General features: G+C 39.2%; 1 protein-coding gene across 15 annotated transcripts in view; it reads left to right on the top strand.

Moving 5' to 3' along the window:
- Nucleotides 1-18611, top strand: part of RGD1560775 (similar to RIKEN cDNA 4930579C12 gene) — a 126219-nt gene that overhangs the window by 32040 nt on the left and 75568 nt on the right. For 8 of the 15 annotated variants that reach the window (XM_063265993.1, XM_063265994.1, XM_063265995.1 and 5 more), the window contains 2 exons: nt 17409-17476; nt 18323-18347. In XM_063265993.1, the coding sequence (XP_063122063.1) occupies nt 17409-17476; nt 18323-18347 (93 nt within the window). Of the gene's footprint in view, nt 1-14212; nt 15246-17408; nt 17477-18322; nt 18348-18611 lie in introns of those variants that run through there. The other 7 variants (XM_017596112.3, XM_039081971.2, XM_063265991.1 and 4 more) reach the window with 5 other exon arrangements.

Genomic DNA, 18611 nt, shown 5'->3' with positions numbered 1-18611 from the left:
TTCTTTCTCTGATTCCTTCAATAGGGGACCTATTCTCAGTTCAGTGGTTTGCTGCTGGCATTCGCCTCTGTATTTGCTGTATTCTGGCTGTGTCTCTCAGGAGAGATCTACATCCGGCTCCTGTCGGTCTGCACTTCTTTGCTTCATCCATCTTGTCTAATTGGGTGGCTGTATATGTATGGGCCACATGTGGGGCAGGCTCTGAATGGGTGTTCCTTCAGTCTCTGTTTTAATCTTTGCCTCTCCCTTCCCTGCCAAGGGTATTCTTTTTCCTCATTTAAAGAAGGAGTGAAGCATTCACATTTTGATCATCCGTCTTGAGTTTCGTTTGTTCTAGGGATCTAGGGTAATTCAAGCATTTGGGCTAATAGCCACTTATCAATGAGTGCATATCATGTATGTCTTTCTGTGATTGGGTTAGCTCACTCAGGATGATATTTTCCAGTTCCAACCATTTGCCTATGAATTTCATAAAATCGTTGTTTTTGATAGCTGAGTAATATTCCATTGTGTAGATGTACCACATTTTCTGTATCCATTCCTCTGTTGAAGGGCATCTCGGTTCTTTCCATTTTCTGGCTATTATAAATAAGGCTGCGATGAACATAGTGGAGCACGTGTCTCTTTTATATGTTGAGGCATCTTTTGGGTATATGCCCAAGAGAGGTATAGCTGGATCCTCAGGCAGTTCAATGTCCAATTTTCTGAGGAACCTCCAGACTGATTTCCAGAATGGTTGTACCAGTCTGCAATCCCACCAACAATAGAGGAGTGTTCCTCTTTCTCCACATCCTCGCCAGCATCTGCTGTCACCTGAGTTTTTGATCTTAGCCATTCTCACTGGTGTGAGGTGAAATCTCAGGGTTGTTTTGATTTGCATTTCCCTTATGACTAAAGATGTTGAACATTTCTTTAGGTGTTTCTCAGCCATTCGGCATTCCTCAGCTGTGAATTCTTTGTTTAGCTCTGAACCCCATTTTTTAATAGGGTTATTTGTTTCCCTGCGGTCTAACTTCTTGAGTTCTTTGTATATTTTGGATATAAGGCCTCTATCTGTTGTAGGATTGGTATAGATCTTTTCCCAATCTGTTGGTTGCCGTTTTGTCCTAACCACAGTGTCCTCTGCCTTACAGAAGCTTTGCAGTTTTATGAGATCCCATTTGTCGATTCTTGATCTTAGAGCATAAGCCATTGTTGTTTTGTTCAGGAAATTTTTTGCAGTGCCCATGTGTTCGAGCTGCTTCCCTAGTTTTTCTTCTATTAGTTTGAGTGTGTCTGGTTTGATGTGGAGGTCCTTGATCCACTTGGACTTAAGCTTTGTACAGGGTGATAAGCATGGATCGATCTGCATTCTTCTACATGTTGACCTCCAGTTGAACCAGCACCATTTGCTGAAAATGCTATCTTTTTTCCATTGGATGGTTTTGGCTCCTTTGTCAAAAATCAAGTGACCATAGGTGTGTGGGTTCATTTCTGGGTCTTCAATTCTATTCCATTGGTCTATCTGTCTGTCTCTGTACCAATACCATGCAGTTTTTATCACTATTGCTCTGTAATACTGCTTGAGTTCAGGGATAGTGATTCCCCCTGAAGTCCTTTTATTGTTGAGGATAGTTTTAGCTATCCTGGGTTTTTTGTTATTCCAGATGAATTTGCAAATTGTTCTGTCTAACTCTTTGAAGAATTGGATTGGTATTTTGATGGGGATTGCATTGAATCTGTAGATTGCTTTTGGTAAAATGGCCATTTTTACAATATTAATCCTGCCAATCCATGAGCATGGGAGATCTTTCCATCGTCTGAGGTCTTCTTCAATTTCCTTCTTCAGTGTCTTGAAGTTCTTTTTTTTTTAAGATTTATTTATTTACTTAATGTATATAAGCACACTGTAGCTGTCTTCAGACACACCCAACCCCATTACAGATGGTTGTGAGCCACCATGTGGTTGCTGGGAACTGAACTCAGGACCTTGAGAAGAGCAGTCGGTGCTCTTAACTGCTGAGCCATCTCTCCAGCCCTTGAAGTTCTTATTGTACAGATCTTTTACTTGCTTTGTTAAAGTCACTCCGAGGTACTTTATATTATTTGGGTCTATTATGAAGGGTGTCGTTTCCCTAATTTCTTTCTCGGCTTGTTTCTCTTTTGTATAGAGGAAGGCAACTGATTTATTTGAGTTAATTTTATACCCAGCCACTTTGCTGAAGTTGTTTATCAGCTTTAGTAGTTCTCTGGTGGAACTTTTGGGATCACTTAAATATACTATCATGTCATCTGCAAATAGTGATATTTTGACTTCTTCTTTTCCGATCTGTATTCCCTTGACCTCCTTTTGTTGTCTGATTGCTCTGGCTAGAACTTCAAGAACTATATTGAATAAGTAGGGAGAGAGTGGGCAGCCTTGTTTAGTCCCTGATTTTAGTGGGATTGCTTCAAGTTTCTCTCCATTTAGTTTAATGTTAGCAACTGGTTTGCTGTATATGGCTTTTACTATGTTTAGGTATGGGCCTTGAATTCCTATTCTTTCCAGGACTTTTATCATGAAGGGGTGTTGAATTTTGTCAAATGCTTTCTCAGCATCTAATGAAATGATCATGTGGTTTTGTTCTTTCAGTTTGTTTATATAATGGATCACGTTGATGGTTTTCCGTATATTAAACCATCCCTGCATGCCTGGGATGAAGCCTACTTGATCATGGTGGATGATTGTTTTGATGTGCTCTTGAATTCGGTTTGCCAGAATTTTATTGAGTATTTTTGCGTCGATATTCATAAGGGAAATTGGTCTGAAGTTCTCTTTCTTTGTTGTGTCTTTGTGTGGTTTAGGTATAAGAGTAATTGTGGCTTCGTAGAAGGAATTCGGTAGGGCTCCATTTGTTTCAATTTTGTGGAATAGTTTGGATAATATTGGTATGAGGTCTTCTATGAAGGTTTGATAGAATTCTGCACTAAACCCGTCTGGACCTGGGCTCTTTTTGGTTGGGAGACCTTTAATGACTACTTCTATTTCCTTAGGAGTTATGGGGTTGTTTAACTGGTTTATCTGTTCCTGATTTAACTTCGATACCTGGTATCTGTCTAGGAAATTGTCCATTTCCTGAAGATTTTCAAATTTTGTTGAATATAGGTTTTTATAGTAAGATCTGATGATTTTTTGAATTTCCTCTGAATCTGTAGTTATGTCTCCCTTTTCATTTCTGATTTTGTTAATTTGGACACACTCTCTGTGTCCTCTCGTTAGTCTGGCTAAGGGTTTATCTATCTTGTTGATTATCTCAAAGAACCAACTTTTGGTTCTGTTGATTCTTTCTATGGTCCTTTTTGTTTCTACTTGGTTGATTTCAGCTCTGAGTTTGATTATTTCCTGCCTTCTACTCCTCCTGGGTGTATTTGCTTCTTTTTGTTCTAGAGCTTTTAGGTGTGCTGTCAAGCTGCTGACATATGCTCTTTCCTGTTTCTTTCTGCAGGCACTCAGCGCTATGAGTTTTCCTCTTAGCACAGCTTTCATTGTGTCCCATAAGTTTGAGTATGTTGTATCTTCGGGAAAGCACTTTCTTATGTATGATGCATGTTCTCCAAAAAAAAAAATATGAGAAACATTAAAAAAAAAAAAAGAATGTGTTGTTCCATTTCTGTGTATTTCTGCCATTTCTGTTGTTCTTGCCACCTACAGTTTTAACACTGGCCTTATATGATACAAGATGTTATTTTGGTAAGTTTATACTTGCTAAGATTTGATTTGTCATCTAAAATATGGTCTGTGTTAGAAAAGGTTGTTGGTCTCCTGAGAAGGATGTTTATACTATTTCTGTTGGATGAAATGTTCTGTGTACACTGTTAAGTCCATTTACACTATAGTATAGTTTAACTCTGAATGTTTTGGTTGACTTTTAGTTTGGATAATCTATTTTGAAATGAGAGTAGGGTATTGAAGTCATCCAATATTATTTTAGCAGGATCTACCTGCGCTTTCTTTTTTTTTTTTTAATTAACTTGAGTATTTCTTATTTACATTTCGAGTGTTATTCCCTTTCCTGGTTTCCAGGCAAACATCCCCCTAATCCCTCCCCCTCCCCTTCTTTATGGGTGTTCCCCTCCCCATCCTCCCCCCATTGCCGCCCTCCCCCCAACAATCTAGTTCACTGGGGGTTCAATCTTAGCAGGACGAAGGGCTTCCCCTTCCACTGGTGATCTTACTAGGATATTCATTGCTACCTATGAGGTCAGAGTCCAGGGTCAGTCCATGTATAGTCTTTAGGTAGTGGCTTAGTCCCTGGAAGCTCTGGTTGCTTGGCATTGTTGTACTTTTGGGGTCTCGAGCCCCTTCAAGCTCTTCCAGTTCTTTCTCTGATTCCTTCACGGGGGTCCTATTCTCAGTTCAGTGGTTTGCTGCTGGCATTCGCCTCTGTATTTGCTGTATTCTGGCTGAGTCTCTCAGGAGCGATCTACATCCGGCTCCTGTCGGCCTGCACTTCTTTGCTTCATTCATCTTGTCTAATTGGATGGCTGTATATGTATGGGCCACATGTGGGGCAGGCTCTGAATGGGTGTTCCTTCTGTGTCTGTTTTAATCTTTGCCTCTCTATTCCCTGCCAAGGGTATTCTTATTCCCCTTCTAAAGAAGGAGTGAAGCATTCACGTTTTGATCATCCATCTTGAGTTTCATGTGTTCTAGGCATCTAGGGTAATTCAAGCATTTGGGCCAATAGCCACTTATCAATGAGTGCATACCATGTGTGTTTTTCTGTGATTGGGTTACCTCACTCAGGATGATATTCTCCAGTTCCAACCATTTGCCTATGAATTTCATAAAGGCATTGTTTTTGATAGCTGAGTAATATTCCATTGTGTAGATGTACCACATTTTCTGTATCCATTCCTCTGTGGAAGGGCATCAGGGTTCTTCCCAGCTTCTGGCTATTATAAATAAGGCTGCTATGAACATAGTGGAGCACGTGTCTTTTTTATATGTTGGTGCACCTTGTGGGTATATGCCCAAGAGAGGTATAGCTGGATCCTCAGGCAGTTCAATGTACAATTTTCTGAGGAACCTCCAGACTGATTCCCAGAATGGTTGTACCAGTCTGCAATCCCACCAACAATGGAGGAATGTTCCTCTTTCTCCACATCCTTGCCAGCATCTGCTGTCACCTGAGTTTTTGATCTTAGCCATTCTCACTGGTGTGAGGTGAAATCTCAGGGTTGTTTTGATTTGCATTTCCCTTATGACTAAAGATGTTGAACATTTCTTTAGGTGTTTCTCAGCCATTCAGCATTCCTCAGCTGTGAATTCTTTGTTTAGTTCTGAACCCCATTTTTTAATAGGGTTATTTGTCTCCCTGCGGTCTAACTTCTTGAGTTCCTTGTATATTTTGGATATAAGGCCTCTATCTGTTGTAGGATTGGTAAAGATCTTTTCCCAATCTGTTGGTTGCCGTTTTGTCCTAACCACAGTGTCCTTTGCCTTACAGAAGCGTTGCAGTTTTATGAGATCCCATTTGTCGATTCTTGATCTTAGAGCATAAGCCATTGGTGTTTTGTTCAGGAAATTTTTTTGCAGTGCCCATGTGTTCGAGCTGCTGCCCTAGTTTTTCTTCTATCAGTTTGAGTGTGTCTGGTTTGATGTGGAAGTCCTTGATCCACTTGGACTTAAGCTTTGTACAAGGTGATAAGCATGGATCGATTTGCATTCTTCTACGTGTTGACCTCCAGTTGAACCAGCACCATTTGCTGAAAATGCTATCTTTTTTCCATTGGATGGTTTTTGCTCCTTTGTCAAAAATCAAGTGACCATAGGTGTGTGGGTTCATTTCTGCGTTTTCAATTCTATTCCATTGGTCTATCTGTCTGTCTCTGTACCAATACCATGCAGTTTTTATCACTATTGCTCTGTAATACTGCTTGAGTTCAGGGATAGTGATTCCCCCTGAAGTCCTTTTATTGTTGAGGATAGTTTTAGCTATCCTGGGTTTTTTGTTATTCCAGATGAATTTGCAAATTGTTCTGTCTAGCTCTTTGAAGAATTGGATTGGTATTTTGATGGGGATTGCATTGAATCTGTAGATCGCTTTTGGTAGAATGGCCATTTTTACTATATTAATCATGCCAATCCATGAGCATGGGAGATCTTTCCATCTTCTGAGGTCTTCTTCAATTTCTTTCTTCAGAGTCTTGATGTTCTTATTGTACAGATCTTTTACTTGCTTGGTTAAAGTCACACCGAGGTACTTTATATTGTTTGGGTCTATTATGAAGGGTGTCGTTTCCCTAGTTTCTTTCTCGGCTTGTTTCTCTTTTGTATAGAGGAAGGCTACTGATTTATTTGAGTTAATTTTATACCCAGCCACTTTGCTGAAGTTCTTTAACAGCTTTAGCAGTTCTCTGGTGTAACTTTGGGATCACTTAAATGTATTATCATATCATCTGCAAATAGTGATATTTTGACTTCTTCTTTTCCAATCTGTATCCCCTTGACCTCCTTTTGTTGTCTGATTGCTCTGGCTAGAACTTCAAGAACTATATTGAATAAGTAGGGAGAGAGTGGGCAGCCTTGTTTAGTCCCTGATTTTAGTGGGATTGCTTCAAGTTTCTCTCCATTTAGTTTAATGTTAGCAACTGGTTTGCTGTATATGGCTTTTACTATGTTTAGGTATGGGCCTTGAATTCCTATTCTTTCCAGGACTTTTATCATGAAGGGGTGTTGAATTTTGTCAAATGCTTTCTCAGCATCTAATGAAATGATCATGTGGTTTTGTTCTTTCAGTTTGTGTATATAATGGATCACGTTGATGGTTTTCCGTATATTAAACCATCCCTGCATGCCTGGGATGAAGCCTACTTGATCATGGTGGATGATTGTTTTGATGCGCCCTGGATTCGGTTTGCCAGAATTTTATTGAGTATTTTTGCGTCGATATTCATAAAGGAAGTTGGTCTGAAGTTCTCTTTCTTTGTTGGGTCTTTGTGTGGTTTAGGTATAAGAGTAATTGTGGCTTCATAGAAGGAGTTCGGTAGTGATCCATCTGTTTCAATTTTGTGAAATAATTTGGATAGTATTGGTGTGAGGTCTTCTATGAAGGTCTGATAGAATTCTGCACTAAACCCGTCTGGACCTGGGCTCTTTTTGGTTGGGAGACCTTTAATGACTACTTCTATTTCCTTAGGAGTTATGGGGTTGTTTAACTGGTTTATCTGTTCCTGATTTAACTTCAGTACCTGGTATCTATCTAGGAAATTGTCCATTTCCTGCAGATTTTCAAGTTTTGTTGAATATAGGCTTTTATAGTAAGCTCTGATGATTTTTTGACTTTTCTCTGAATCTGTAGTTATGTCTCCCTTTTCATTTCTGATTTTGTTAATTTGGACACACTCTCTGTGTCCTCTCGTTAGTCTGGCTAAGGGTTTATCTATCTTTTTGATTTTCTCAAAGAACCAACTTTTGGTTCTGTTGATTCTTTCTATGGTCCTTTTTGTTTCTACTTGGCTGATTTCAGCTCTGAATTTGATTATTTCCTGCCTTCTACTCCTCCTGGGTGCATTTGCTTCCTTTTGTTCTAAAGCTTTTAGGTGTGTTGTCAAGCTGCTGACATATGCTCTTTCCTGTTTCTTTCTGCAGGCACTCAGAACTATGAGTTTTCCTCTTAGCACAGCTTTCATTGTATCCCATAAGTTTGGGTATGTTGTACCTTCATTTTCATTAAATTCTAAAAAGTCTTTAATTTCTTTCTTTATTTCTTCCTTGACCAGGTTATCGTTGAGTAGAGCATTGTTCAACTTCCACGTATATGTGGGCGTTCTTCCCGTATTGTTATTGAAGACCAGTTTTAGGCCGTGGTGGTCCGATAGCACGCATGGGATTATTTCTATCTTTCTGTACCTGTTGAGGCCCGTTTTTTGACCAATTATATGGTCAATTTTGGAGAAAGTACCATGAGGAGCTGAGAAGAAGGTATATCCTTTTGTTTTAGGATAGAATGTTCTATAAATATCTTTTAAGTCCATTTGGTTCATGACTTCTCTTAGTCTGTCTACGTCTCTGTTTAATTTGTTTCCATGATCTGTCCATTGATGAGAGTGGTGTGTTGAAATCTCCTACTATTATTGTGTGAGGTTCAATGTGTGTTTTGAGCTTTAGTAAGGTTTCTTTTACGTATGTACTACCTGTGCTTTCATGTCCACTGGTCTTTGGTTTTTTTGAATGTGGGGACATCAATATTAATACATATTTTTCATTGTCATATTTTCTTAATAATTGTTTCCTTTTTTAGTGTGAAGTGATTTTCTTTATCTCTTCCTCTTTTGACTTGGATCTACTTCATTTGGTAGAAAAATAGCTGTCAGATTTGTTCTGGTTTTCCTTTGCTTGATTGTTTCCCATCCTTTGGTTGTCAGTCTGTGGTTGTTTCCCATCCTTTGGTTGTCAGTCTGTGGTTGTTTCCCATCCTTTGGTTGTCAGTCTGTGGTTGTTTTTACCAGCAAGTTGTGTTTCTTAGGGATAACAGAAAGTTGGATCTAATTTTTTAATCCAGTCAGCCAGTCTTTTCTCTTTACTGATGAATTGAATATACTTTTGTGTAAGGTTATCACTAAGCTATATTTACTGAGTCTGATAATTTGTTGACTGTTGTTTGATTTTCTCTGAAATCATGATATTAGGGGAGGTCTGACTTATTGAGCTCAACATGATGAGCTCTTTCTCAGTTCTCCTTTGTTTAGACATCTGTCCCTTAAAATGTATATTTCCAGTGTTCTTGTATTTAAGCCTGTCCTCCTTCCTCCTTCACTTTCTGTATTCCATTAAGCACCTTCTGCAGAGATAAATTGGTACTTATGAGCTAACTTGGTATGTGATTGTTTCGAAATCCTTATTTTCTTTCCTTTCTATGTAAAAATATGTCTTCATGATGTAAAAATCCTGATTGGCAGTGATTTACTTTCAGGGCTTGAAATATCTGGCTCTGAAGGTTGTCAATATTGTTTAAATGTTTCTACCTTTGTAATGAATTAGTGGTTTAATCTTAAATATTTCAATATTTTTCTTTTGCTCTGTATTTTAGACATATTGACTATAATATGCATCTGGTCTTATAAAAAATACACACACACACACACACACAGAGAGAGAGAGAGAGAGAGAGAGAGAGAGAGAGAGAGAGAGAGATTCTGGTTATGTCATTTGGTATTCTAAAAGGCTCTTTATTTGAATGTCTATTTCTATGTCTAATATTTAGGAAATATTCTGCTATAATTTTCTTAAATAAGCTCTCTGTGCCTTCATAATGTTTACTTCAGCTCTTTCTTCCATTCTATGAATTTGTGGGTTTGGACTGTTGATCATAGATTGGACATTGGTGTTATACTCATCTGTTTTCTCTTTTTCATTAATATTTGGATGTAATATTTCATCCACCTTATTTTGTATTGTTACAGAGTCTGTATTGGAAAAGTATCTGATGTTTACTTGCACTGCCTTCCCAGTGGGAGTTTTTCCTTTTTGTGTATGTCAGGGGGTCTTAGCTGGAAGCACTTAACTTCATTGTGGGCTGCCCAGGTTCTTCCTCCTCACAAACGTCCAGATTGTACCTCCTGGAGTAGCTTTTAGTTGAAGGTTGTGGTTCAGGTACATCGGGAGCATAGAGAGCAACCAAAGCAGATGAGGTCTGGCATTTGTGATTGCAGAGCCTCTTGAGTGCCAACTTACTAGAGGATTGACACCAGGAGTATTGTATACTCCACTGACACTTCAGAATTCTCATTATAGCAACACACAACAGCTCCAAAACTTGATCCACCTTCTGGCCTAAGAATCAAAGCTACTAAACTCTAGGTAAATTCTCAGTTTATGTCTGTTAAAGATAATAGTAGCATAAGCTAACCTCCTGCCAGCTGTATCCTGGAAATACCAGATATGCCACAAAAACGCTACAATTCCCTATTTATATCTAAGCAGACCATATATGGAAGATATGAGCCTGTGAGAATCTCCCTTCAAATTTGTATATGAGTTGCTTCTCAGGATTTATGGAATGGAAACTTGTTCTCCAGTGTGGCAGTGTTGAGAGCCTAAAGGAAAGCAATTAAATCATGGCAGGTTCCACCTCAGAAATGGATTAATACTATAAAAAAAGAGTGGGCATGAAGTAGCAGGAGCAAGTTAATTCCTGTTGGATTGTGTGGTTAGAAATGGACATACCGGGCTGGAGAGATGGCTCAGTGGTTAAGAGCACTGACTGCTCTTCCAGAGGTCCTGAGTTCGATTCCCAGTGACCACATGGTGGTTCACAACCATCTGCAATGGAATGTTCTCTTCTGAAGTGTCTGAAGACACCTACAGTGTACTCACATATAAATAAAATAAATAAACCTTTAAAAAAAAAAGAAATGGACATACCTACCCTGTACCTGTACACCTTTTCCACTTGCCGGGACCCTTTGTGGTTTTCTGTGAATATGTTAGTCAGAGGACTCTTCGTAGGATATCAGCCAGCACGATACAATATAGACATTCTAGTTATTAGAATCATGAGTTAAATATCATTTTTTCTTTCTATATTATCCAACATCAGGGTTTTGGTTTTTTGTCCTAACATGAAGTATACTAAGAAATAAGACAGAAATAATCAGTCCTCTTCATCATGGAAGTTCCAGAATAGTGATCAAGAGCTGTTAGTGCCCATGTTTTTCAATCTGTAAAGCTGGTAAAAGTGGATAAAGTCCAGGGCTAGGAAGACAGCTCAGTGGTTAAGAGCACTTTCTATTATTGCAGAAGGCCCTAGTTTGGTTCCCAGTATCCACACGGTGGCATATAGCCATCCTTAAGCACCCTTTTCTGTCTTCCACAGGCATATGGCATGCATGCAGTATGCGTACATATATGCAGGCAAACTACTCATATACGTAAAACAAAAATAATGAATAAGTATTCAAAAATTAAATGAAATCCATCTGGAGAAAGAAAAAGAGATTGTTGGTGAGACTCCTAGGCATCTATGGGTCCCATGTTCAGTGTTGCATCCTATATGTAGGTGGTGAAATATCTCCAAGTCCTTTCAGTAAATTGTTTTATCATTGCCTAGTAACCAGCTCAAATCAAAGATAACAGATTCAAATTCAGTGCTATTGGAGGAATAGGCTTTGCCTCTACTGAGAAAAATATTGAAAGATGGAACAACCATGGAGAAAAAACAAACACTGCTCACTGTGGATCATCATAGTGAGAGCTGTTATGTGCTGGGTTTCAGTAAGTAAACTGCCAGTGTTTTCTCCAGCCAATTCCCCTGCTCTCTTCTATTGGTAGATAGAACTGAACTGCACCTGGACTTGCCCTTCTGTATGGCCTGCATAGGACTTCCCTTAGAAGTCTCTTCTGATTCCTAGGCTCACCACAAAACACGCCAAGTACTCTCTTTTTTAACCTCACTACTGAGACACTTCATTAGCAAGAAAAATAGTTTAGAAATTATCTGATGTTAAGAAATAATTCCCCCTGGATTTGTAACGTCCTGTAGCTGCATTACATTCTTATACTTGTGCTTCTATTTCTTCACTTCTACTTTAAGTTTGCAGTCTGAAGGCTTTATATCTACTATTTTACTTTACTAAAACTCTGCTAAGGAAGATGTAGCTGGCCAAGAGTGAAGTGAGAAGCAACAAGGAGAGTTGTTAACTTCTATCAATGCAGATGAAACATTCATCCCAAGCTTGGGCTTGGAAAAATGAGATGGAAAGTTAAGTCTCACAAAATAACGTTCTCCTCTGGATAGAATAAGGGCCTGAGCCATTTGTTTTTTCCTGCCATGATATTCCAGAGGAAATTCCAATTTATATGGAACCATTATTTTAATGATCTGATAGCCAAAGGGAAGGAAATAAGTTGTCTTATTTAGAATAATTTTATTCTTGCCAGTACGGTTACACATAAAGCCTTTGCTTTCTAATACACTTGGGAGAGATTTATCTGTCTAGTGAAGGGTAACTTCCAAAGGAAATCCCCTTCCGTTGTCATCTTGGGCACCAACTCTAGTTGTAGGTAGATTTAACAGCCATATGTCTCCACCATTAGAAAATCTTGGGGACTTTCCAGAACCCTTTCTTCCCACTTCCCATTTCTCATGCCACTTTAGCTATCACATATTTTTAAGGAGCAGGGGTTGGACATAAAGCAGAAGTCTTAAACCCTTGGCCAAGCCTCCCACTGAGGTCAAATTTTCATTCTTAGAACTGAGTTTCACCTGCATATGTAGCAGAGAATAGCCTTGTTGGGGCACCAGTGGAGGAAGAAGCCCTTGGTCATGCCAAGATTGGACCCCAAGTGCAGGAGAATGTTGGGGGGCAGTAAAGGGGGGTGAATGGGGGGAAATACCCTTATGGGGAGGGGGAGGGGATGAGGGGGCTTATAGACAGGATACCGGGAAAGGGAATAACTCTTGAAATATAAATAAATAAATATATACAATAAAAAACTGAGTTTCGGGGCTGGAGAGATGGCTCAGCGGTTAAGAGCACTGACTGCTCTTCCAGAGGTCCTGAGTTCAAATCCCAGCAACCACATGGTGGCTCACAACGACCTGTAATGAGATCTGATGCCCTCTTCTGGTGTGTCTGAAGACAGCTACAGTGTACTCGCATACATTAAATAAATAAATTTTAAAAAAAAACTGAGTTTCACTTGCAAATCATAGTTTAGATGTGAGAAAATTAATGATGAGTGATAAATTATATTATTTCACTGTGACTATTCTACTCTGCCATACTTGGAACTATAGAGGAAGGAGGAAGTATAACGGTTCAAGGCAGTAGTTCCAACAGTATAAAACATCTAATTCTATAACCATCCTGGCACGTATGAAATATTATCCAGAGATACTTGTGTTCTTCTCTTTGGTACTGGACAGCTTAAACAGTGGATGCCAAGACTCCCATGCTGGGAGAAAGAACAAGCTAGAACCCTTGGGCAAACCAGAAGGAAGACTAAGAGACTTAAAACCTAGCATCACTTTTCAGGAGAGACCGAAGCCCAGACAATGGTAATGGGGGTCAGGAAGGAAGAAATAACTTGACCAGCACTACTGAGCTATAGATACTTCTTGACTTTGTTTAAAACTAAGCATCACCCATTCAGAGCCTGCCCCACATGTGGCCCATACATATACAGCCACCCAATTAGACAAGATGGATGAAGCAAAGAAGTGCAGACTGACAGGAGCCGGATGTAGATCGCTCCTGAGAGACACAGCCAGAATACAGCAAATACAGAGGCGAATGCCAGCAGCAAACCACTGAACTGAGAATAGGACCCCCGTTGAAGGAATCAGAGAAAGAACTGGAAGAGCTTGAAGGGGCTCAAGACCCCATATGTACAACAATGCCAAGCAACCAGAGCTTCCAGGGACTAAGCCACTACCTAAAGACTATACATGGACTGACCCTGGACTCTGACCTCATAGGTAGAAATGAATATCCTAGTAAGAGCACCAGTGGAAGGGGAAGCCCTGGGTCCTGCTAAGACTGAACCCCCAGTGAACTAGACTGTTGGGGGGAGGGCGGCAATGGGGGGAGGGTTGAGAGGAGAACACCCATAAGGAAGGGGAGGGGGTAGGGGGATGTTTGCCCGGAAACCAAAGAATTATTATTAAGTATTAAATAAATTTAAAAAAAAAAAAGACTATACATGGACTGACCCTGGACTCTGACCTCATAGGTAGCAATGAATATCCTAGTAAGAGCACCAGTGGAAGGGGAAGCCCTGGGTCCTGTCAAGACTGAACCCCCAGTGAACTAGACTGTTGGGGGGAGGGCGGCAATGGGGGGAGGATGGGGAGGGGAACACCCATAAAGAAGGGGAGGGGTAGGGATTAGGGGGATGTTTGCCCGGAAACCGGGAAAGGGAATAACACTTGAAATGTATATAAGAAATACTCAAGTTAATAAAAAAAAATAAAAAATAAAAAAAACTAAGCATCTTAGCATTCTAAGGATGGTCTTAGTGGAGGAAGTCAACAGAGCTTGTGCCTCTTCCCAAGGAACCACCACATCAACAGGCTTTCCTGGAGTGCCATCTGGTGTTGTTCATGGAAAGTGGTCCAGTGGGGCTGAAGCTAAAAAAAATTAATCTTTCTTTTCTGCTTTTCACTATTAATTGTGTGTTGAGGCTTAGTCTGTTGCTATGTATCGTAAATGAAATACTGGTCCCCAAGATCTGACTGCCTTCAATGAGGCAAGTTACTTTGTAACCTTGCCATTAATTTAAAACTATTGGTTAATTAACATGTCCACAGCTTACAGCTGGGCAGAAGAGATGTAGGAAAGGTTTCAGTTGCTGGGCTTGGGGTCTGAGAAAGAGAACACCAAGAGAGAAAGGAGAGAGGAAGAAGGAAGAAGAGCCAGGGGTAGATGGATAGTGAGAACATAGCAATGAGGGCAGCCATTTGGAGAGTGGCTGTCTCAAAGCATGGCAAGTTGTATCTGAAGGTTATTGACAGGGAATAGACAAAACAACATAGAGAGTTAATATCTATCTGCCCAGCTCTAGTGCTTTTAAGGCTTATTATAAATAAAAAGTTTTAATGTCTTTTATTTGGAAAGTAAATTATCAAAGATGGGATAGAAATCTCCAATTTTTACTACACTTATGTCTTTGAACTATTGAGGACAGGTATACAAACATGACTGGTTAGGGGCAATCTTAGTTACTTTACTATTTTTGTGATAAAACACCGAGGCCAAGTCAACTTGTAAAAGAAAATATTTAACTTGGAGAATAAAGTTTCAGGGAGAGATCATGGCCATCATGGCAGGGAGCATGGCAGCAGATAGACAAGAATGGCACTGGAGCAGTAGCTAAAAGCTCACATTTTGATCTGAAAGAAAGAGAAAAAAAGAGCTCTGTGAAGTAGGCATACAGACAGGGTTCTTCAGAACCGTATAAACAGATGAGAAAAAACAATAACTTTGTAGTTAATCATTCTTAGGTAAAGAATGCTGGCATTTATAATAACCCACACTGTAATCTTGAACTTGCATGAGCAGACTTGCCTAGCTAGCAGATGTTGGGTGTCATGGTATGGATTATGAGTTCACTATGCAAGTTCTATGACATATGGCTGACCTGTATGTAGTTATGTTCAGGCCTGAGAGCTGAATGCCAGTATACTTTGAGAGCTTGCTCCCGAGTACATGACTAGATTTTACAGAGTGATAGTAACGTTGAAATTGTTAGATTATGGGTAATTGTTGTTGTAATACACAAGGTATGATGTTACTAGCCATTTAGTGCTTTTCCTTCAACTAGACTGGTTAATGTTTCTCTTGTTAAAATACTTATAACTGCTTATTAGAATTATGCTTTATTATATATTGTATTTTAGTCTGTATGAAGTATTTTGACTTTTATATGTTTATATGTGTACATGTCTCTATTCATGTTCTATATACGTTTGTACTTCTTCCCACAAGATTGTGCTTCATAGACACCCCTATATATAAATACTGTAACACTTTCATAAATATACTTTGAAATAACGAAGGTCCTCTGTATTGAAATTATTAATCTCAGAAAATTGGAGTGGCTTCATAGTAGGATTAAATTATGATAAATTCACACTATAATGTGTGCCTATTTTCATTTGTAACAAACATTCCCTGGTATTTTCTTACCAGATATACTTTATTTACTAAAATGTAGGTGTGTCTTTTCTATGTATGTACAATTTTATAGTGTCCATACTCCATATTGAACAATTTAAATATAAAATTTATGGTTTATCCTGAATTGTAGATATCACAAACAGGTACTATTGTGACCCACATCTCTTTGAAGTCGGGTATCATTCAATACAGTGATTATTTTGTTCTGAATGAGTGCTCACTCTTTCAACAAACAAAGTAAAGAATCAGATGAATTACAGACTGGTGAACTAACTAGAGGGTCAGTAACTACAGTGATCAATGAGTATACAGTGTTTATATATGCTGAACAAAAAGAATGGTGTGCAGAGGCAATCACTTCTGCGCATGAAGAAACACGGTGCTTAAAAGATGTATTAACTCTTTCATTCTGTTTCCATGTGTTATGTGGTTTATTTATCCTGACATTCTTTCAGAGAGCTATAGCTGTCCGGATGAATTGGCCAAAACCTAAATCTAGAGATGTTCTTATTTGTGAAAAGCTAATTAACGAAGATGATAGGTTTCCAGTGTACATGTCAGGATGTCTCAAATCTGTAGAAGTCTTAGGCATTATCTACTTTATGACAAAGTCCATGGTCACTTTATCCCAGGACAGATACTGCTGCATCAGTGTCACATTTCATCCTACTCACTGTAAGGAAGTACCAGCCCTTCTTGTCAGCTCACAGATACTTAGGGTTGGGACCCTCATCCTCACACCAGGCCTAAAGCCAACTACAAATGGGGAGGTCTTTCCTTGAGATCTGATAGGAATACAAACGTGACCCTCAAAAGTTCAGAAACCTTGCTAACCACACACCCTGGGAGAGTGACACATAAGTACTCAGAATATCTACCCAGGTTTTAGAAGCCTCCTTACACTTGGAGCAACTCTCACACAGAACTGAGTTCAATGACTTGAAGGGCCAGCAAGATCCATCCCCATCTCTTCCCCATCACTGTTCCTTTTAATCTGGATGCCACAACACACATAAGTACAAAAGGGCAAAGGATAGTGAAGAAAGACTAAAAGGAGAAACAAGGCAGAGTACCTATTGTTTTCCAGGAGTCAATAAACTAATGAATGTCAAAGGATGAATGGATCATTATAGTTACACCATATGCCTTATACTAAATTCACTTACCCAGTAAAACAAATATGTTAAAAAGCTAAAATTCTATGTTCTTTATGATGAATGCAGAATCAGAATGTGTCAATTGATGGAGGCTGAAATATGCCTGTGAGATATTATGAAGAGATTTTTTTCAGTTATTCTGGCTTTCAAAGTGTTTACAGGAATTGATGGTAATATGTGGTGTAATCGAGACATTTATTTAAATGGGGAGACTGTGATGTTTCAATAGGTATAGGTGCCTGACATTGGACCTATTCAAACCCCAGAAACTTGTGTAATGGAAGGGAAAAACCGGATACCAAAGGTTGCCCTCTGATATGCTCCCTCCCAAACCGAGTACATGCATACATTTTTTGAAACATGCATTTAGTGGTTAGATATTGAAACAGACTCTTCCGTTGCTTTATATTCTCATTCTCTAGAAAGACAGAAAAAGCTTTTTAGTTTTCTAATCTTTGCCTCTACTTGTCATCAGGAAAAACAGCCCAATAGTAGCCTACCTAAATCTAATCACATGTACTGACTCAGTACACGCTTATCCATGTCCAACAAAGATGCTTGTGTAAATAAATGGTCCCGCGAGCTGACAGTTACTTTCTGTCCCTCTAGTTGCACCTGAACATACAACTGTCCTACCTTCCAGTACCGAAGGAAAATATTCCAAGTCCTCAGTGAAGGTAAGAAGCTCTTTTCCTTTATGTAAGAGAGAAAAGTTACTTTAATGATTCTCCCACGTTTTTATAGCTATCACACTTACAATATAAAGTCAATTAGGTGTATCATGAGCTTTAAATAATTTATTTAGGAAGAGAAGGGAACAGAATTATATCAGATTGGTAATGTAATAGAACATTCACACTTCTATGTCATGTAGTGACTTGGGGTTGGCGTAGGCTGTCTTCTGGACAATAGTGTTCTGCTTTAGATACAAGTATGTAAATTGCACTGAGAAGGTGACAGGCATAACATCCATATAGATTTGAATGTTTATGTAAGAGCCCTCTCCTTTTATGGCTTCTAGAGCCTGTGGTTTAGGTTGAATTTGACTATGTTCCCCAAAGATGGATGTGGGGGAAATCCTATGCCCCAGCGTGGCATGTTCGGGGCCCAGAACTTATGACATGAGGATGAATGCTCATTATTGGAGTGCTTCACAAAATGGGTTAGTATCACTAAATAGATGTTAGCACTACCACATTGTAATGTCACTCAGCTAACCTCCGTAGAAGCCAACCCACAGGGTTGCCCGATGTGGCATTTAGTCAGCAAACGTGGAAAACGTACTAGTTTTTTGACACACAGTAGATGTCGTGAGGTATTCTGTGTCCCTATCACATAATATACCAGTATAGAATCTTTCTCCTGAGTTTATATAAGTCTGTAAAAGTCAATAGATTAGTAAGAGACTAGATTAGTTTGCCAATCTTTGGTGCAATTATGTCCTGCCAAGATGTGAACCAAAAAGCTGTACAAAGAGAATTCAGCATAATATGAGTAAGAGTCTTCTTTCCTGTGTGTTGCAGGTGGATCATAGAAGAGTCCAAAAGAGTATGTATCGTGCAGTCTCTGCAGAAATGTGTTAAATATGAATTATGTTAATCCTGGCTGTCGTTTGTCGGTTGCACCACAGTGAGCAAATCCACATGTATTGATTGAAAACAGGATGTTTGTTCTAAAAAAAAGTGATGCCTCAAGTGAGAAATGGTAGCCCAGTGTCTACAGCTGCCACATCCAGCTGTGACCTCTTTACATTAGTGTTTTGTGCACTGGGCTGCATGTAAACCTAACTTATCTTCACAGATATCCAAGTTA

The sequence above is a fragment of the Rattus norvegicus genome, chromosome 8, assembly GCF_036323735.1.
Source record: "Rattus norvegicus strain BN/NHsdMcwi chromosome 8, GRCr8, whole genome shotgun sequence".
In the NCBI taxonomy this organism is placed as follows: Eukaryota; Metazoa; Chordata; class Mammalia; order Rodentia; family Muridae; genus Rattus; species Rattus norvegicus.
Note: the sequence above shows the minus strand (reverse complement) of the source record. Positions and strands in the feature narration are given on the sequence as shown.